The sequence below is a fragment of the Euprymna scolopes genome, chromosome 2 (assembly GCF_053919585.1).
Source record: "Euprymna scolopes isolate OS-2025 chromosome 2, ASM5391958v1, whole genome shotgun sequence".
In the NCBI taxonomy this organism is placed as follows: Eukaryota; Metazoa; Mollusca; class Cephalopoda; order Sepiida; family Sepiolidae; genus Euprymna; species Euprymna scolopes.
Window position 1 is genome coordinate 160,475,450 of NC_136483.1, and position 23,957 is coordinate 160,499,406.

General features: G+C 32.4%; 1 protein-coding gene across 1 annotated transcript in view; it reads right to left on the minus strand.

Moving 5' to 3' along the window:
* LOC145297859 (peptidylprolyl isomerase domain and WD repeat-containing protein 1-like) overlaps positions 1-23,957 on the minus strand; it is a 90,384-nt gene that overhangs the window by 48,306 nt on the left and 18,121 nt on the right. Inside the window, exon 5 of the mRNA XM_080144187.1 lies at positions 1,557-1,644. Coding sequence (XP_080000313.1) covers positions 1,557-1,644 — 88 coding nt within the window. The remainder of the gene's footprint in view (positions 1-1,556; positions 1,645-23,957) is intronic.

Genomic DNA, 23,957 nt, shown 5'->3' on the forward strand with positions numbered 1-23,957 from the left:
ATATATATATATGTATATATATATATATATATGAGAGAAAGAGAGAGAGAGAGAGAGTGAGTGTAGCACTTGTCCTTATTGATAGATTGAATCCACCTGTTTGCTTGCCAAAAATGCTCGATACTATGTCCATTGACGCCCGTCTATCAATTCCTTTCATATTTTGGATTTTCAAACATAACAACAACAAAAAAGATGACGGTTATAATTTGAAATGTTTGAACTATGCTTTCTCCAACTTTACAATATGGCAAGGAAGAAGAAAAGAAAAAAAAAAAGAAACAACACACTGAAGATGGAGTATACCTCTGAAATATATTTGTGATAAATTTCAAACAAGTAAAATATTTGTTTATTTTCCTAATATTATGTTGTGATTTGGCTTTCAAGCGCGCTTGATGCGTATTTTATTTTATTCAAATTAAAACGTTTCTATATGAACTCTCATCCTTGACGTTATTCTTGCGTTGCCTACGCACAGTTTAAAAACATTCAAATTACAACCACTAGATACAACGCGCGGCTCTATACAAACACACAATTCTTTCTCCAACTTTACAACATGGCAAGGATGAAAAAAAGAAAAAAAAAAAAAAGAAACAATACAACATACTGAAGATGGAGTATACCTTCGAAATATATTTGTGATAAATTTTAAACAAATAAAATATTTCTTTATTTTCCTAATATTACGTTGTGATTTGGCTTCAAGCGCACTTGATGCATATTTTATTTTATATTTAAGCATATTTTACAACCAAGTGGAAGAAGTAAGAAAGTTAGAACACCAAAGTTGATTGGCCAAATAAAGAATTTCATTGATGAAGACCATTGTGTGCTTATAGAGACAATAAGTACACAGTTTGATGTCAGTGTGGGAACTGTACACAATTATTCATGAAGAACTGAAGATGCGGAAGATTTGTGCAAACTTTGCCCCAAGGGCGCTCAGAGAAGATCAGACTATTTGACCAACATAGGCATCAAGACAGTTTTTCATCCTCCCTATAGTTCAGACCTTGCTCCCTGTGACTTTTGGTTATTCCCTAAACTTAAGGAAAATCGTAGAGGCTGTTATGAGACTAATTAAGGAAATGAAAGAGGCTGTAATGAGGGTCATTGACACGCCCACACAAGAGGACTTCCATGGTGTTTTCCAGAAGTTATTGGAATGGTACAACAAGTGCATTGCAGCTGGTGGAGATTACTTTGAAGTCCTCATGTTTTATATGTGTACTATCAATAAAAGTGCTCAGATGAAAAATATCTGGAGATTTATTTAAGGCACCTCATATAATTCTTATATCATTTTTCTATATGCAACTCATGTCCACAACCCTCATTGGCTAAGTTTCACTTCAATATTTCACCACACTGGATAAACACATGCCTAATAAACTCTTCCTTTGGCTGACAGTGGTAATGCTCTGCTCACAACCACGACATGAGAAGCTATTGAAAACAAGTTCAAAATTCATAGAAAAACTTTTCATAAGTTCGAGTGAAAAAGAAAATCATTCTTTAAAATTCCAAGAGGAAAGCAAAACAATGCTTACATGGCAAGTGCTGCGATAGCATCTCCTGGTGTGTACAGCCAACCACAACACAAAGGACTGAACGCCATTTTCAACATATTAATCATGTCTGAAAAAGAGAAAGATAGTGTCTTCAAAATATAAGTGAATTTTAATAGTTTTAAAAATAAGCAGAATCATTTTCTAATTGATCTCTTGGCATATAATTTTAAAGTAGTGGGGCTTTGTACTGGCATCACCCAGTAAAATTGAAGAGACAAGTAACTCCGGTTTCCACACCTAAATCTCATATAAATAGCCACTCGACCTTTAGTCAGAGTACTAACTAATATGAAATGTAACATGAAAAGAATAACTCCAATTAGATTTATATTGTATTTTTTTACAGTGTTATGGGTGGAAGGATGAGGACTTAATATTATGAGAGTAATAGTTACTCCTACTGCCTTGCTGAAATTAGTAACACATAAGGCTATTTCTTATATAAGCATTGCTAGGTTACATAATAATAATTAGACTAAATTGTATATAGCTATAAATAGTCTGAGTTTATGAAACTATGCTGATCGACAAAATAGGACAAATTTTCACTTTACTTTATATATAAGTTGAGCATGGCATTAAACAACAATGGTAATTATATTAAGCTGTTATGCATGAAATGTTTTATTGCAGGAATATTAATCAAAATCTTTGAAAATTATAGTTTCATAAATGCAGTCAAATTTTTTATGATAATTCCATGGAATAGATAAACGGTAAATCCTAAATAACAATGATTGACATCGTAATAGAATTTTTTTAATATGAATTCAAGCTTGAACAGAGTTTCTTTTCAAGAAATTCTATTTATGGAACACAATATCACAGGATTGCTTCCCTTTAAACTACAACACAGTTGTCTTGAAATCCAATGTCAGCAAGTCCTGAAAAGAAAGAACTGTTGGAAATAAGTCATAAATCAACCACTATGACTATTCAATTCTTACAGCTATGTACCTTGAAAACGAAGCTATTAAACCTGACATAGTGATATGATAGGAGAAAGAATCAACCTTGGTAGAAGTCAGTGTCTTCAATGATGCTGGGTTAAACAGAGCTAAGAGGGAAAAGATAACAAAATACCAAAGTTTTATGTATGACGTGAAAAAAAACTGGAATCTTAAGATTTCTATCATTCCAGTAAATTATCAGAGCAACTGGACTCATGAAAAAGAATTTCCAAAACTACCTGACAAATATACCCAGTGAACCAAGTGCAAAGAAAATCCTCATTAAATACAACAGTGAACACGAGAGGGACTCACCAAAATTTAATATGTTTTGTGCAATATCCAAGAAAAAAGATTATTGGCCATTTTTCTTCGCAGGAAATTTGTGCGTCATAGAACCAACAAATATTTGTACTTTTCTTTGTAAATTTAACCAATAAAATTTATGACCTTCAACATAGTGTATTTAGTTTCATTAAGATCCATCAAGTAGTTTCCGAGATATGGACATTTAGAATGGGGTCAACCATTTTGGAACACCCTATATATATATATATATATAATTTTATGTATAGATTTTCAGTATTTAGTTTAACAGTGCTCAGTACATAGGTAAAGCTAGGTAGTAAGTTTTAAAAATATATATGGCAATTAAACCACACAGAATTTTCATTTAATCTTATTTGTTTCATTATTGTAAAGATTCGTCAGGCTATTGTCTCACAATGATGAAACAGAAAATTCTGTGTAGCTGAATTGCTATATATATATATATATATATATATATATATATATATATATATATATATATATATAATATAAAGCTGAACGTCTGTGTGTGTGTCTGGTCATGAATAGGCTCCTATCTGGTTGACTATTATAGAAAACTGATCACATATAATGATAGAAGATGTATCGAGACACAGGAATGGGTATGTTTGATCTGGCATAATGATGAATCATTAAAATTGTGGGGTCTGCATACGCGCCTGGTCCACAAAGTATGGAAATAAAAAATTAAAAAAAAACGTTTGCAAGTGTTTTTAATATAGATGTACATAAGAATACTTTGATAAGTATGTTTTAACTTAAATAGGGATGGTATAATAAAATTGTGAGGTCTGCGTTCGCACTTGGCCTCCATAGAATGGAAATAGGCACAAACTTTAATAAAGACTTTTCATATCTATCTGCGTAAGTATACTTTGACAATTATGTTTCAGTTTGAAGAAATATGGTATAATAAAATTATGGGGTGTTCGTTCGCGCCTGACCTCCATAGAATGGAAATATGTCACAAAGTTTAACAAGGTTTTTGGATATAAATCCACAGAATATTGTGATAAGTGTTTCAGTGTGAACAGATATGGTATAATAAATTATGGAGTTTATCTATTTTATTTTTACTTTCATCATATTTTGCTTTGGTTTTGATATCCCGAAATTCGAAGCTAACTCTTCCTTTTCATAACCTATCATACTTTCATAAATCAGAGTCCATTTTCTGTAGGCTGTTTTTGAACCCAGTCAACGACGGGTACTTTTGCTAGTATGTATATATATATATATAAGTAAATTTATATATATCTATAAAGTTTAAAATATATATATATATATAGTTTAAAATATATACATATATATATATAGTTTAAAATATATATATATATATATAGTTTAAAATATATACATATATATATATAGTTTAAAATATATATATATATAAAGTTTAAAATATATATATAAAGTTTAAAATATATATATATAAAGTTTAAAATATATATATATAAAGTTTAAAATATATATATATAAAGTTTAAAATATATATATCTATATAGTTTAAAAAATATATATATATATAGTTTAAAATATATATATATATATAGTTTAAAATATATATATATATATAGTTTAAAATATATATATATATATAGTTTAAAATATATATATATATATAGTTTAAAATATATATATATATATAGTTTAAAATATATATATATATATAGTTTAAAATATATATATATATATATATATAGTTTAAAATATGTATATAGTTTAAAATATATATATAGTTTAAAAAAAATATATATATAGTTTAAAAAAAATATATATATATATATAGTTTAAAAAATATATAGTTTAAAATATATATATATATAGTTTAAAATATATATATATAGTTTAATATATATATATATAGTTTAAAATATATATATATATATATAGTTTAAAATATATATATATATATAGTTAAAAAAATATATATATATATAGTTTAAAATATATATATATATAGTTTAAAATATATATATATATATAGTTTAAAATATATATATATATATATATAGTGTAAAATATATATATATAATTTAAAATATATATATATATATAACTTAAAATATATATATATATAGTTTAAAATATATATTTAGTTTAAAATATATATATATATATAGTTTAAACAATATATATATATAGTTTAAAATATATATATATATAGTTTAAAATATATATATATATATATAGTTTAAAATATATATATATATAAAGTTTAAAATATATATATATAAAGTTTAAAATATATATATATAAAGTTTAAAATATATATATATATAAAGTTTAATATATATATATATAAAGTTTAATATATATATGTATATATATAAAGTTTAAAATATATATATATATAAAGTTTAAAAAATATATATATATATATAAAGTGTAAAATATATATATATAAAGTTTTAAATATATATATATAAAGTTTAAAATATATATATATAAGGTTTAAAATATATATATATATAAAGTTTAAAATATACATATATATACATATATATATAAAGTTTAAAATATATATATATATAAAGTTTAATATATATATATATATAAAGTTTAATATATATATATATATATAAAGTTTAAAATATATATATATATAAAGTTTAAAAATATATATATATATATATAAAGTTTAAAATATATATATATAGTTTAAAATATATATATATATAGTTTAATATATATATATATATAGTTTAATATATATATATAGTTTAATATATATATATATATATAGTTTAATATATATATATATAGTTTAAAATATATATATAGTTTAATATATATATATATATATAGTTTAAAATATATATATATATAGTTTAAAATATATATATATAGTTTAAAATATATATATATAGTTTAAAATATATATATATATATATATAGTTTAAAATATATATATATAGTTTAAAATATATATATATAGTTTAAAATATATATATATATAGTTTAAAAAATATATATATAGTTTAAAATATATATATATAGTTTAAAATATATATATAGTTTAAAATATATATATATATAGTTTAAAATATATATATATATATAGTTTAAAATATATATATATATAGTTTAAAATATATATATATATATATAGTTTAAAATATATATATATATAGTTTAAAATATATATATATATATATATAGTTTAAAATATATATATATATAGTTTAAAATATATATATATAGTTTAAAATATATATATATAGTTTAAAATATATATATAGTTTAAAATATATATATATAGTTTAAAATATATATATATATATATAGTTTAAAATATATATATATAGTTTAAAAAATATATATATATAGTTTAAAATATATATATATAGTTTAAAATATATATATATATAGTTTAAAATATATATATATATATAGTTTAATATATATATATATATAGTTTAATATATATATATATATAGTTTAATATATATATATATATAGTTTAATATATATATATATAGTTTAATATATATGTATATATAGTTTAATATATATATATATATATATATATAGTTTAATATATATATATAGTTTAATATATATATATATATATATATATTAAGTAATGTGATTGATAATTTAAAATTTAAAAATCAAATTATAATTAAATTAAAAATCCGTTTCATAAGAAGGAAGAACAACAAAATCAATTATCTGTACGATCGTTTTGGAAAACAATGCTTTTTATTGTGGTATACATCAAGTTACGTACAATAATTACATATAGTTTTTTAATAAGCAAGGGTTTATTTATGGTGTCTTTTAAATTCAATAAAAACCCTTCAAAATTTGCTGACGAGGAGACCTTGCTTATTAAAAAACTATATGTAATTATTGTACGTAACTTGATGTATACCACAATAAAAAGCATTGTTTTCCGAAACGATCGTACAGATAATTGATTTTGTTGTTGTTCCTTCTTATGAAACGGATTTTTAATTTAATTATAATTTGATTTTTAAATGTTAAATTATCAATCACATTACTCAATATTCAATTAGCTCTAGGACATTTAATTATCGAGCTTATTATATATCTAAATTACAACGTGCACTTTCTCTTTCCTGTATTTTAATTAAACTAGTAATTTCACTGTTACATTAAAATACACTCAGCTCTTTAGACTATTGTTCTAATCTCCTTTAAATTATATATATATATATATATATATATATATAAAGTTTCAAATATATATAGTCTTTGAAGTTTTTAACATTTAAAACTATATAAAAAACTCATTTAATTTTTATATTTTTTATCATTTGTTAGAAAATTATTTAGTAAGTAAGTCATTTAATCACCTGCAATCAATGAATCAACTTGCTCTCTCGAATTCACCATAATACTGATGTTAATTTAAGGGATCATCAGTTGTTTACTATGAAACACAGTTTCAGGGATATATATATATATATATATATATATATATATATATATATATATATATATATATATATACTAAGTTTTGAATGAATACACACACCTATATATATATATGTGTGTGTGTGCGTGTGTGTATCTGTATTCATTAAAAAATGGAATGTTAATGAAATCATACAGACATTTTTGTTTTCATCCAAAAGAATGTGTTTTTTTGTTTTTTTTTGAGAATCTGACCAGCATTAAAAACCTGTATATAACTTTGCCCTCAAAGGGAGGTAAATGAATAGTGACAACACACACAGCACAATCTTTTTTTTTCCCCCCCTGAATGTACTCAAGCAGAAGAAATTATGCTAACACATGAAATGTCTAAAGTCAGGTCAACAAGTGTTTAAATTGCATCTGTTTCTCATATTGTTGTAGTTTGGATTTCACATGTTATGTTTAGCTTTCACTGCATACATCAACACATCTCCAGGAAGAAGGGGAGTATGGGAAACAATGATTGCAATGGTAAGGTTGGGGGGGGAGGGGGGATAGAAGGAAAAAAATAATTATAAAAAAAAGGAAAATAAAAACAATCATACAGGTTGTAGCTTCTCCTCCCTCCTTTCGTCCATTTTTATTTTTCTGGTTGCTCTGTTGACACATACCAAGCTGGCCCAGGGCAATGAAGAAAAGCTGACACCTCACACCCACCTGACAAAGTGACATACCCTATACAATTAAAGTACATTCTAGGTAACACACCATTTAACCCTTATGGAACAGTACACACACACAAAAAAAAAAAAAAAAAAAAAAAAACTCATGTATATTAAAATACCCCCCCTTCCCGCCTATCCTTTCCCCACAATAGAACAGTTTGGCACTTCTTTAAAAAAATTTTTGATCAGTCTGTTCAAGCTGTGAATGGGACATCTTTCCAAATGTCAAACATTCACCCGCTATCTCAGATATTCCAACCGAGAGATCTTTAAAAGATTCTGACCGTCCCCTTAAGTGCAGGTTTCTTTATGAAGACTAAAATTAAGATATATTCCTACAAAACCTTACATCCAGAATTCTTATTGGAATTGTGATCAAAATCCATGCATGATTTTGATTCGAGAAAATGTCTAAAATAAATAAAATAAGTAGGTTCGAAAACACTTTCGTCTTCTTCTTCGTATATTTTAGAAGTATATTGTCATACCGCAGTTTCACATTTTTTTCAGCAATTTTTTTTTTTACATTATTGTTGTATTCTGTAATTAAAAAATTTAAGCAGTCTTATAAAGAAATTTAAATAGAAGGAATCTTGCTTACTATGGGTCAAATTTAATACAAACTCAGCAGGTCACTCGGCGTTGCCCGGTCACAAAAATATGCATAAATATGATATTTTAATTTAATTCATACAAAAACTGACACATGTGCATGCGAGTATTATGTTTTTTCTAAACAGTTAACTTCTTGTAAGTAAAAAAAAAAAAAAATACTCTAGCTCAGATCAAAACCTAAACACAGTGAGTCAAGTACAATAATCATTGGACCAGCTTTGCACGATCTTTAAAAAGTGTTTTCAAACCTACTTATTCTTAACATAAGTAATCTATCATGTAAACAATTCATGCATGCAAGTTCATGAAACTGTTGACAAACAGATAAAAATTCGATCTAACCCTAACCCAATTTTTCCATTTTGACCCCTTACTAGTCCTTAGTTTTTCACATGTCTGTATACCAAATTTGAAATCTGTAGATCAAAATTCTTTTGAATATATAGGTTGAGAAGTGTCCACACACACATTCTCTCATAGATTTGAAATATCTGACGTTTTAAATCGAAGTGTGTTCCTATATTATGCCTCTTAAAAACCCTTTAAAATATGCCAAAGAAACTGGAATTTGGAAAATATTTATTAATTGATGTTTAAAATTTCACAAAAATGTGTGATGATTTTCATGAAAGGTTTCCACATTCTTTACCTAAAAGCTAGGTATAAAACACATCAACCACCCCTAAGTCTAGCAGTGTTGATTCAAAATCCATAATGATCAGTTAATTAGTTTAAGAGTGAATCATGTATACACAAATATATAAACATATACACTTACTCAACTTTATATATATTTTTTTTTATTTTTTATCCAATTTTCACCCCAAACAAAGCACAGTGCCACTTTGAAGTAAGGGGCTACTATCGGGGACATAAGTTGCAGGAACATTATGAAGGGAGACGAGCAGCAAGATGTCTGTTCACATTTCACTTGAACTTCTGCATGTCAGTACAGTTGGGAAAGCAGGAACCCAGAAGGCTTTCTTACACCTAGGGATCTCTACTGAATAGAGATGGGATTTAGCTGTTTGTCGAGGATATTTACATCGAAGGGGCACAAGTGCTTGTAGTTTGTTAGAGCATCTACCATTAAAATACTTCCAACATTTCGTCGATGGGACAGAGGTTGAAGCTTAGATGACAGTTCAGGACCTATCAGGTTGGCGACTCTCTTTTGAACCCTGTCCAGGCGTGAGAGACTAGTAGCAGATACACCAGCCCAAATGTGACAACAGTACTCCATACATGGGTGAATGGTGGCCTTACAGAGGTACAGGATACTTTCAGGCTTAAACAGCTTGCTAGCATGGTAGAGAGAGCCCACCTTCTTCGCAGCAGCCTTGGCAATGCTCTCAATCTATTTGTTCCAACTAATGTTCCCTGTGAACATTAGGCCAAGGAGTTTAAAAGAAGTTCTTTCAGGTAGTGTGGTTTTGGCCATTGCTATTGCTGGTAGAGAAGGTTTCTTGTAATTATTGAAGGAAACAAGCTTAGTCTTGGCAGCATTGAAAGAGACCATCCATTTTTCTCCCCACTCCACTACAGAGTGGAGGTCTTCCTCTAGTGTTTCTGCCATTTCCTTAGATATATGTTCATTTTTTTTCCCCCTCGTGACTATTATAGAGCGTGGTCTCATCAGCAAATATACCCATCTCAGAGACAAATTTATCAGGGAGGTCATTTATGAATATCAGGAATAATAATGGTCCAAGGATAGACCCTTGAGGTAAACCCGCATTTATATCATATTGTTTAGATGTACGACTGTTGAGGATAACCTGGATTCTTCTCTTGCTTAAAAAGGATTTAATTACGTTATGTATTCATCCAGTGATGCCATATGATCTGATTTTCCTAATGAGACTGTTGTGCCATACCCAGTCAAAAAACTTAGATATATCTAAGGATACTGCTCTACCCTCTTCTGCATTGTCCAGTGAATGATATATACATTCAGATATTAGAGTTAGGATATCTGCTGTGGAAGAGGCTTGCCTAAATCCATATTGATGGTTGGTCAGAAGTTTAGCAGCTGTAAGGTGATGGACTGGATATATCCTGTCAGAGTATTTTTCCCCTTTTTTTTTTAAATACATTTCATAAAATTTCTGCTCATTTATTAGTTTATTCTGCTTAGCAAAAAAATCTCACTCCTTCAATGTTGAGGTCCGTAAATGCCAAAAAGCTTTCTCCTTTAAAAGTTTCTTCTCTAGAACTGCTAGACTTTGGAATTTCCTTCCTGCTACCTGCTTCCCTGTCTGTACTGATAAACAGAAGTTTAAATGTAATGTAAACCAACATCTTATTAATCTTTCCTATGCATAGTTCCAAATAGTAGCCCCTTACGCCGAAGTGGTTATAATTTAAGAGACAAATGAATTTAACTGTGCACTATTGACAACACTCCACCATTTGTTTTAAGAATTAAAGTCAGTAAATTACCTCTTTGAATAAGGAAAAAGAAATGATTAATTTAATAAATGCCTTCATATCATGTTCACGTTAAATACATCATTATATCGTAGTTAAGCGGTTAATGACACAGACTGAAAATCTGGGTGTGCCAACTTCAAATCCAGTTCATTCCGCAGAAACACTTTCATCAAAACTACACTTTACCTTGAGTCTCATCTCCTAAAGGGGGAGTAAGTATTTGGGCTGGTGCATCTGCTACTAGTCTCTCACTCCTAGGCAAGGTTCAAAAGAGAGTTGACAACCTGATAGGTCCTGAACTGTCATCCAAGCTTCAGCCTCCGTCCCATCGACGAAATGTAGCATCCCTCTACCTGTTCTACAAGTACTTTAACGGTGAATGCTCCGACGAACTGCAAGCACTTATACCCTCTCTACGTAAATCCCCCGACAAACCCAACAAGCAGCAAAATTCCACCCCTTCACAGTTGAGATCCCTAGATGTTAGAGAGCCTTCTACTCCAGTAGTTTCTTCCCCAGAACCGCTAAACTTTGGAATTCCCTTCCGAGTTCCTGCTTCCCCAACTGTACTGACATGCAGAAGTTCAAGTGTAATGTGAACCGACATCTTGCTGCCCAACTCCCCAGATAGTATCCCTGTAGCTTATGTCCCTAATAGTAGTCCCCTACATCAAAGTGACAATGCGCCTTGCTTGGGGTGAAAATGTAAAAAAAAAAAAAAAGTAAAATTACTTAAGTTAACGTTTCATTTTATAAATGATTACATATGACCTGATTATTTTTTCACACTTTATCCATTGCGCCACAGGTAAAATGCTAAGTAATACTAAGGGCTAGGACAACAGAATACTCTCATCACCCTTTTGACTCTTGAGTATATATCCGACACATTTAGACACAGTTAATCAACTGAGAACCACAACATTGTATATTAAAACATGTAAGATATCAAAGGATATATACTCAAGAGTCAAAACAACAAAAAGAATAATCTGTTGTCCTAGCCCTAATAATAATCATTTCTAAGTGACAGCTTTCTAGAGGTTGAAGGTTCAATCCTTATTACAGGCAATACAAAGAATATAATTAAGAATCATTGTCAAAATATTGTGAGAATAACATCCAAGATGAGAACAGTAGTCTAAAAAAATACAAATTCTGAATCATCATCTAAAAATTTCAGAAACCAAGAGTAGATGTTTGGAGTTTGAAGTCAGAAGTTTTTAGAAAAATACTAGACAACCCGTAACCCGTTGGGTCAGTATGTTATATTAGCTTTGGAATTAATGTATGAGCGTAACACTTGTGATGTAAAGAAAATAGTTTTTTGTGACATAACAGAAACATTTCTATGAAAGTATATTAAAATGAAAAAAGAATATAGATAGATTTCTATGAGTTGTTCTGTTTATAATTGTTTATTTTTGAAACAAAAAAACACAAAAAACTTACAGCCATTGAATTATAAGTGGTTTGCCATACTTGTAGATAAATATGCACTGAACAGATACCATAATACTTAAAGTTAAATTCAAATTTTGACATATCTTAATTTAAATGCAAAAAAAAAAACAAAAAAACAATTGGGACGCTGAAAACGTACACAGTAAAACAATATGTTTTATTGTTGTGTTGATTATTTGTTTATGTATGCATGCACATCCGGAAGTCGTAAACTGGATGTTGGGTTACAACACCCATTACAAGGTCATTTGAGTTTTATAATTATATAGATTTTTTTTGTTTTTTTCTGAAAGTAGAGAATCAGATTTTTTTTTTACAACCAACTCCTTACCTCTGCCCAAATGTTATACAAATTTTTTTTTTGGTTGGAGGGGAGGGGGATGAAATAACCAATACAAGGACACCAATCCAATGGTAAATAAAGAACTGATCAAATTGAAAAGTCTGTGTCAATGATGCCAAAAATTGGATAAAACCAATTGAACACGAGATGATTTTAACTTTAAACAAAATTCTATTTTACTTACTCAAAGGAATTTCTAATTCCTTTACTTACTCAAAGGAATTTCTAATTTTACTTACTCAAAGGAATTTCTAATTCCTTTACTTGGAGTTGTGTCTGAACTATCTTCGTATGAAGAACAAGGTGGACTAGTGCGCATATTTTTCAAAACGTTACATAACGTGTATCTTAGCTGAAATCTATGACAAGTGCTCTATCACTATTTTCATGAAAAATGCTCGTCTGAGCTTCAATTTATGGTTCCCCCTTGCCAAACTTTCACAAGAACGTACTCGTCTAGCTGAAATTACTATCAATAATTTTCCTACTCTCTATCTGTGCTTAAATCTAAACATGGACTCCATGAACACAGCTTCTTTCCTAGAACTGCCCACTTATAGAACTCTATTCCGCTGGCCTGCTTTCCAGCTGTCTGCAAGTCCAATGTAAACAAGTTCTTGCTGAGCCATCCCCTGAAATAAAATTATACCAAATTCCCACTACTAACGATTACTACGCTTTTGTCCCAATGACTACGATGCACTTATTAACTCTTATCCTTGATAAGTGGGAACTCTTTCGTAAATATATATATATATTTAAATATACATGAATAAAAACTCAATACGAAAAATATATACATGTTTATATCTTTTCTGTATTTATTTCCTATGTGTTGACGTGTAGGAATACAAAAAGTCTTTTGAAAAAAACAAGAATGTTTCCTTCAAAAGCACATAATTTTCAACCGATCCTTCGATCTTCCTCAGTGTGAATGATAGAGACATGAGTGTACGGGTAGGATTAACAGCAGGAGGGGCACAAGTATAGCCATTAAGGTAAAGATCTATTTGAATATGACCCTATATATATATATATAGAGAGAGAGAGAGAGAAAGAGAGAGTCATCAACATGCAGTACTGTTTCACAGCTCATCAGTGCAACTAGACCAGCAATTACCTCAAGCCAAGATTGAAACTCGACTGTCTAGGTGACAGCCAGCATTTCTCACTGTTACGCTAGTTGGTTGGTTGCTATGAGATGAATATGGAAAATTACTATGTTTAAACATTGTCCAAATGCCTAGGCTCTCTATATATGGGAAATATTTTCCATTATATTGGATTATTTTCAGAATTACAATTATATATAGAGATGTATGAACAGATAAAATTAACTGATGATGAGAAAATAAATTTTAGTCATTTATTGCATCATCTAATGTTCAATAAAAGGGAACACAATCAAGATTATCCTTAATCAAATATAAATGTGTGTGTGTGCCTGTATGTGTGTGTATGTATAAGATTTCTTTTGCTTTGAAATTAACATTAAATCACAGTATAACTCTCATCTGATATTTCATATATATACTAGCAAGACCCATGTACCGGCATTGCCTAGTAGAAATATACACAAAGCTGAAATAGATTCGGTAAAGGACCCCCCCCCCCCCGCATTCCCCCTCGAAAACAAATTAAACTACAGTTGTTAGTGAGGGCCACTGTTGGTCCTTGAAAATAGCAAGCACTAGTTGTGGCCAAAATGAAATAATCTGGCTTTCACTGTAAGGCAATGTCTGACAGTGGCAGCTAATAGAAGTCACTGGCTGTCATTGTCAGCACTTGTGGTTACCGGCAATTACTGCTAGTTTGGGGCAATTACTTGTCGATAGTAATGTTTCCTGGTAGACATTGGCTACCTTTGCAGTCATGGTCACAGGACTGCTCCGAACTGAAATCATTGGTCTTTAATTATCGCGCATTGTTGGGCACTGGCATCCACTGGCTGTCACTGGATGTTTGTGATGGTCACAGATGTTCACAAGCAGTTAGTGCTGTTTTGAGGCGGTTACTCGAGTTTACTGGTGAACACTGGCCGCCTTTACAATTCTCACTGTCAGATCCTGGCCTCAGTATCAGCCTCCACTGGATTGCTCTGAAATGAAATTGTCTGTCTTCAATCACGAGCACTGGTGATCACTGACATTTAATGGCTTTTTGAGGCAGTTATTTGCATCTACAAGTGGACACTTACGTCCTCTCTAACTATCTATCATTGTTGGTTACAGTCCTTCATGATCAGTGTCGGCTCCCATAAAACTGCTATGAAATGAAATCATCTGTCTTTAATTGTTGGGCATTGTCATCTAATGGCAGGACTGATTGTCACTGGCGGTTAGTGCTATTTTGAAGCAGTTACTTTCACTTACAGGTGGACACTGGCTGACTTTACAACAGTTACTGTCAATTCCTGGCAGTCACTGTTGGCCATGACCAGTATCGGTCTCCATTGAACTGCTCCGAAATGAAATTGTCTGTCTTCAATGGTGGTCACTGGCGGTTATGACAATGATTGACAGTAACTGGTCATCAGTGTTCTTTTCAGGTGGTGACGTCACTTGTGGGGTTTGGTGGGCAAATCGTCTGTCTTCAATTATTGAGCACCGTCATCCATGGTAGTCATTGCTCTTTTAATGTGATTACTGTCACTTCATTATGTTCTGAGGCAGTAACCAGCATTGGCATTTACCTGCGGTGACTGGTGGGCACTGGCTGCCTTAACAACTGTCGGTTACTGACCTTAACTGTCAGTTAAAAGCGGCCATGGTCAATGTTGTATGTTGTTCCAAGCACCCTATCCTTTGTTCTATGCAATCCTGATTTGTTGCATTGGTATAGATATGTTTTTGTACTTATGCAAAATATGAACGGTGCTATTTTTAGATATGATGTTCAAGTTAAAGTTAACTTTAAAAGGTATTGTTTATGTATTAAAATGTTGATTGAAAGTAGAGAATAGTTACAAAAACCTCTCATGTTAAGAATGTGTTTCTATATAATAACGTCATTATTTTAACACTGTCCATATTCTGCATAAGTACCCATTTGTTAACTGAGAAGCGCATGAACACAGCACACACATTAAGAAAAATATGTAATGTGTACCATATATGAAATAATTATGCAGACTGAAATAGGATGTATACGTTTTTTGTCATGTTTGAAACATGGAAATGTTGTGAGAACGAATAATAAAATCTCCAACTACCACCTCTTCCATAACATAATAGTGTTCTCGTCGCATTTATATTTTTACATTTTAATAAGTTTGCATAAAATTTTGAACCAACAACGGCAACTACAATGACAATAAGAAAAAAAATTTAAAAGAATTTGGGGTGGCAGTTTCATATCTGATTCGTTTATCTGCACTAAAGCAACTGTATAAATGTAGATATTATTGAGTCTAAGTTATTGTTTTTGTTAATGCCATGTTGTTTGATTCTCGATAGGCTTTTTTAATTGTTTGAAATCCCTTAATCCAATATTCCTTAATCCAATGTTTCCTTAATTTGATAAACATAGGTAAACAGCCAATCAAATTGAGTGAAACTTAAAAATGAATTGTGAAAAGAGAGGTCTGTATTTATGTAGAGTAGCCGAAAGAACCAATGTTAAATGTATGGAATAAGAAAGTAAACACGGGCAGCGCAGTTGTGAAAAAAATGTATAGAAGTTTCTGGTCTTGTTGAGGAGAATGAGAGGAGAAAAAAGAGTAAGTAATCTCTACCACTTGCCCAGTCATAAAATATGCTTAAATATGATATTTTAATTTGTCCAGATTTTGTATATATTATTATAGAGTCGTAATTTCAAAAGTGAAAAAAAAATATTTGCATGCCATCAGCTAGAATCAAAACTGAAATCAAAACTGTAGCATTCAAAGCTGGTGATGTTACCACTGTACCAACGTGACACGCATATGAACTGATTAATAAAAATAAACCAAGATGAACGTACAAAATGTATAACGATTTTTTTCAATTTTGACCTTAAAAACTGTTTTAACCGACTAAAGACCCACAAAAGAACGGTCCATAAAAAATACAATCATTTAAGACGCCGCTCTGCGACTTTTAGCTTTGAAAGAGATAAAGTTTGAAAATATATGGAGACAGACAGACATAGTGCCTTTTATATATTATATATTAGTTTGTTGTATGTTTGTAGGTGGCTAAGAATTTTTATCATATTCAATAATCTATTGTTTATTTTAGGATATAATTTTACATCTTACGTAAGTTGGTAAGCATAGGAAAATAACTTTTTAATCGGAAACATTTTATCTAAACATGCAAAATGTTTTTTTTGCATGTTTTCTTACTATCTTTATCTCTACCATTATATAAAAGGAACTTTGTGTGCAAGTTTGTTCCCCATAGACTCGAAAACGGCTGGACCGATTTTTATGAAATTTCACAGGTAAGTAATTTATGTGCCTGGCAGTGTTCTTAGATAGGTTTTGTATTGCAATGTCTTCGATAAATATCAATAACCAATAGTCTAAATAATCCGATGAAAGTGTGAACAAGCAATTTTGATTAAAGTTAACACCTTACACAGCCTAACATCACAAGTGCATTTGAGAAGTTTTATTACCACACAAGCCGAAAGTCCCGACATATAAAATCAACAGTTGGTACTTTGATATGGCAGGGGCGCATTTAAAATGAATGTTTCTGTTTAAAGCAAAATTGCACAAAGATACTTGACTTTTTCATTGTAAACTAAAATTAAAGCCATCATATACAAATTTCAGGTCCTTTGTAGTCTGTATTTCTGTCTGTTTGTCTATGGCACTTTTTCTCAGAAATGACTGGGCCAATCTGGCTGTAATTTTGTATGGACTTTTGTTATGATAATGTGCAGCGAACTAAGTATTATGGTATTCATTCGATCTACAGTTACCTATCTTGGTGTGAGCATATTGGGGAGTGAAATAACAAACTGCCATTAGCATATAATGCTGATCTTCCTATAAACAAATGAAGCTAAGGTGTTTGGACAATGTTTGATCATTGTAATTTCAAATACCCATTTTAACAGCAGCCAAATAGCGTAATGATTAGATTGCTGAGTATCACCTAGGCTGTCGAGTTTCAATCCTAACTTGAGGCAGTTGCTAGCCTAGCTGCTCTGAAGAGCCATGATACAGTGAAACAGTCTGTCTGTGGATGACTACATATATATATGCAGTGCTGTTATCCCGTCTATTGAAACAACTTGTAATGATTTAAGTAAATACACGCAAGGTTGAAATAATAAAAACATATTTAGCTCTACTAATGTATTGAGCACTCTTTTTTCTCCTGTTGTTTACCAAATATACCTCTTAATATATATCAACAAAATTATATAAACATTATAAGGAGACTATGCAAATTGATTGTTCCAGCATTAACATATTATCATTAGGACACCAAATGAATCTCACATCAGAAAATAATTCTCAATTTATTGTTGGTTTTCCTTCACGACGGTTAAAACTTATTTCAACGAATCCTTACGCACCGTAAGTTTATTATTTAAATTCTTTCCTAAAGCTGTACTTTTCAACTGCACATTTCCTTTTCAGTTTTTTCCGCTTTTCACCTTGTACGTTACTTATGCCATTACTTTTACGTTATATCTATTAATATTTTATTTCCATCATATTTGTTTGAAACGCGTATTCAATTGTTAACATTAATACCCCTAAAAACGATACACATGTAAAGAAATATGTCGCGCCGCCAACTGGAACACTTTTCACTAAGTGACCCCCCTCCCTCTAAATCAGCCCACACCGTCTCCCTAATTAGATAGCATCTTGGTACCACAAGTGCCATTTGACCGTATGAGGCCAAGTGAAACAAACGACCACCATGCTTTTTAGCCTCGAGTATCCAAGAAAAAAAAAAACCAAAGCTAAGTAAAAATTCCTAACTGTTCGCATATAATTTAAAGCTAATATTCTTTCCATTTTCAGGCATATTGTAACCGATAACTTTTCTTCACTTAAATAGACTATTTCGCCGCTTACAATGCCATGTCACTTAATTAATAAGTCAATGCTATAGTAAAGACAAACTCGGTAAAAAAAGAAATTATGCTAAGTTATTTAGAGGACATGAAAACTTTATTTAAGTACGATACTTAATATAATCAGCCATCGAAAAAAAAAAATAAAAAATTTTTTTTTTTTTTTTTTTTTTTTTTTTAAGAAAAAAAAATAAAAAGTTATAAACATCAGTGACCCCCCCTTGCTTGTACACGTCCATTTCCTTTCCGGATCCCTGCTCCGAACTTATGCTCATGATCCATCATCTCATCTGAAGATGAGGGGCTCTTATGCCTTACACAACAATTTATCAGTCTATACTATTGTCTATAAACTGATATCATCAACAATTAGATAAGCTGTTTTTAAATTTCCCCTCTTGACAAAATTGCAAACCGGAATGCAAACGGATTTTCCTTTGCGTTAGAGGATTGAACTGAAGCAGTATACTTAATATGTACAATACGTGCGTACTAAACTAAACCACCTTTGTTACCTATATACAATCGCCTATACTGAATCCTCATCGGCTCAAAGCTCTCTGTATCCCCAGACTCTTAATTTCTCAAATCTTATATCACCAAGACATCCTTCTTAATTGATACAAGAATCCTCCTGAGCAGTTCAACATCCAGTGATCATATATCCAATCCTCATGAAACTGCTTATATCACCCTGAATATTACCTTAAATCTTTATTCTATCCCTAAGCAAAGTAGAACACCTAATAACACTCTAGTCAACTACTTTTAAAATTAGAAAAACCCAGTTTCAATATTAGAAGTACATCGTCCCTCACCTTGACTACGGACTTTTGCAATAAGTCATGAAACTATTGTACCTAAAATTCCTCTCCAAACTACAAAATACTGCTGCTTGTATACTAAGCAAGTACCTCCTATAGATACTTTACCTCCAAGATGACTGCCTTGTCTGTTTTGCATGACAAACCTTATTATTTTTTACTTAAATTCTCTTTCTCCTGATCACTAACAAATCAAATCTGCTCTACTTCCTAAGTTGACACTAAACAAATCCGTCTCCCGTAACTTAGATGGGTCCTTGCTCTCCGCCCTTGACCTTAACAAACTCGCAAATCGATACCCATTAACACCTAAAATTTCCTAGGCATGCTCCCGATTATAACTCCCAACCCATAACCAAGCTTCTAAGTAAATACTTACTAGCCTTAGTCCAATACATTGACTTAAAGTAATCTATAATGAACAGTAACCGTTAATATCTCTTTATTAAGAGATAGTATTGCAATAATTATTACACAAACTAAACCGGTACTCATTGAAATAAAAACTTCCGGATATTAAGAGAAAGGCGAAGTCATTCTCCTTAGTTGTAGTCTAAAGGCAACTTACTCAAATTGTCTAAAATTCCATGCATTCGTATACAATACTACTTATCCATCCATCTATACTTTTACTATACTTACAGAATATGCAATAACCTATATCTATCAGGTATAACTGTACTCCATTTCAAATGTTCTCTTGTCTCTATACTGAACATATCTAATCTTTCAGTCTTACTAAATGTCCGGTTTGGGCACCAAATCAGAATTTCTAATAGAAAGTAGATCATACTCTAGCACTTTATCCTAATTCCTAAACCTACTAAACCATATCTAACCATACATTCCTAAACCTACTAAACCATATCTAACCATACATTGCTAAACTTACAAAACTATATCTAACCATACATCAACTCGACTCTCTCGATCCAATACTGTAGCAAATTTAACTGCTTCCACTGCATGAATTTTTACGTATGCCCTCTCTCAGTATAAATGAAAATGGACAGCATAATAATGCCCTTTTTAAACCACACTTGAGGAGTGAAAATCTTCTGTAGAAGCTAACCTAAATGCCCGATTTTCCAGGAGATATTAACCTAAATAACCAATAAATATTAACTACCCATGCGGGGTCGCAGAAATACCTGGATTAGGACCCAGGCGCGGGGCGAACCCCCTCGGAGCTGATGGACCCGTAGGTCTTCCCAGGCCATCCGTCTAGGAGAAGGAAAACTCTGAAACTAAACCTAGGGGAGGGAGGCCTCTTCAGTCCTGGACGACAACCTTCCTAGAGCTGGTGACTCAAACAAATCACCGGTTGGCAAACCTAAACTGCTTAAGGAGGAGATAGACTCTGTCTATCGCTCGGCTTTCATACTCCTTCTTTGCCTATTGGCCAGGCGTAGAGGTACTATCACAGGGACTCGCTTGAATCACCCAGTGGTTGACCTTGTTTCCTGACTAGGGTAATGAACGCCGCTTTTCCCCACTCCTGCCACATCCCATCCCCCTAAACTGGACACAGTGGGGTGCTTCAGTGCCATATATGTCAGTGCAGTTGGACTGGGCTGGCTTTGCCTAATGGATTGAGGGTACCGGATTGACAGTTCCTGGCTGCTGTTTCCGACTGATAGTACAGGAGCCCTAACTCTTTGGTAGCGCTTAGAGCGGCTGCTCCATCAACAGTTGTAAAATATCGGGATGTTTGTAGTGCCATGTCGCGCATGGAAAGGGACCCTGCACTCATCCCCGGTGGGCTTTCCCGAGGCCACAATCCTGTGGGTGAGGACAGCTGATGGTCTACTTGTATTGCATGTCTGGTATTCTGCACAACTACTTGTCCAGCACCCCCTCACTCATCCACCCTAACTGAAACTTTTAAATAAAATAAAATGAAATGACAGCTCAAGCAAAAGTTACGTTTAAACCAGGACCAAACTCAAAGAAAACCAACCTGCCTCCTCCCTTGAGGCTTGCATTTACTAATATCCGCGGGCTTAGAACTAACTTAGATGATGTTGAGTCATTTCTCCTTGTAAACACCCCGGATATCTTAGCATTAAGTGAAACTAACCTTCACTCCTCCATACCCTCTAACCACTTTAACATGCCTGGTTATCTCCCACTCTACCGTAAGGACTCGGACAGACATATGCATGGACTTGGAGTCTATATTCGAAACACCCTCCCCCTAACTAGAGAAATAAAACTAGAATCAGAGGGCCAGGCCTTTATGTGCTTCAGACTAAATATGCAACACAATATTAGCTACTTATATTTTCTCTACCGCTCTCCCTCAAACCAAGACTGTACCCTAATAAACAAAGTCTCAGACAGCATAGATATAGCACTCTCCCTCGATACTAGCGCACAAATACATGTATTTGGTGACTTCAATGTCCACCACAGTAACTGGCTAGGATTCTCAAATCACACAGACGTAGCTGGTAGCGCCACATATAGCTTCTCTATATCTCATTCCCTATCTCAGATGGTTACATTTCCGACACGTTTCCCAGACCAGCACGATCAACATGCCTCACTTCTAGATCTCTTTCTGACAACAGTTCCCAATGACTGTACAACAAATGCCCATAGCCCACTCGGGAATGCTGATCACGCTGTGATAATGGTAGAAATCAGCCTAAATTCTCGCCCTAAAACTGAAGACCCACTACTCAAAACAACGAGGTATTACAAAAAGGCTGATTGGGAAGCCATCAGGGAGCTCATCAGAGATGCCCCATGGCAAAATATCTTTACTCTTCCAGCGGAACAGTGTGCAAATGAGACAACTGAATGGTTCAAAACTGCTATTGAAGCACATGTTCCCGCACGGAAATACTATAGCAAGCCCCACTCCCCCCAATGGTTTACTTCTGCTTGTGCAGCTGCCATTTGTCAAAGGCAGCATGCGTTCCGCAGATTCAACCGACATAAGTCCAGCTCAAATAAACAGAAGTTTATAGAAGCTAGAAATAATTGTAAGAGAGTGATAGACACAGCTAAGTCAGATTACTCTGAAACCACCAGAAAGCGCATCGAAGCACAGAAATTAGGAACCCGGGATTTTTGGAAAATCTACAACAGCGTAGTTAATAATGGACAGTCAATTATTCCCCCACTAACAAACAATCATGAGGTTGCTTGCACGGCAACTGACAAGGCTAATCTGCTTGCCAGTCGGTTTGCCTCAAACTCCACACTGAACTCGGTACACCACTCACTCCCTGATTTTCCTCTGCGAACAGACGCCACACTTGACGACTTGAAAATCACCCCTTCTCAGGTACATGCTATTATAAAAAACCTAGACACCTCTAAAGCATGTGGACCAGATCTCATCCCGGCTGTGCTATTAAAAAAATGCTCTGCCGAGGTTGCTCCAGTTCTGTCCAAACTTTACAATAAATGCCTTAACGAATCTTGTTTTCCCGACTGCTGGAAAACCGCCTCTGTGGTACCAGTCTTCAAGAATTCTGGTGAAAGAACTGACCCACTAAATTATCGCCCCATTAGCCTCCTCCCGCTTTTCGCCAAAATATTTGAGTCCTTAGTTAATAAAGCCCTAGTCCAGCACCTAACAGCTGCTAAACTCTTGACTGACAAACAATATGGATTCAGGCAAGCCCGTTCAACAGCAGATATCTTAACTGTAGTTTCTGAACGTATATACCGTTCATTGGATAAAACAGGGGAGGGTAGAGCGGTGGCCCTTGATATATCTAAGGCTTTTGACAGGGTATGGCACGATGGTCTTCTAAGGAAAATTAGATCATATGGAATCACTGGAAGAATTCATAACGTAATTAAATCCTTCTTAAGTAATAGAAAAATCAAAGTTGTCCTCGACGGACGTACATCCAAACAATATGACATAAATGCGGGAGTGCCTCAGGGGTCTATCCTTGGACCTCTATTGTTCCTGATATTCATAAACGACCTCCCTGATAATATTGTTTCGGAGATGGGTATATTTGCCGATGACACCACTCTCTATAACAGATATGAGGGGAAAACAAATGAACACATATCCAAGAAAATGGCAGAAACACTAGAGGATGACCTCCAATCCGTAGTGGAATGGGGACAAAAATGGTTGGTCTCATTCAATGCTGCTAAGACTAAGCTTGTTTCCTTCAATAACTACAAGAAACCTTCTCTACCACCAATAGCAATGGCCAAGAACACATTGCCTGAAAGTACTTCTTTTAAACTCCTCGGCCTAACGTTTACAGGGAATATGAACTGGAATAGATACATTGAGAGCATTGCCAAGG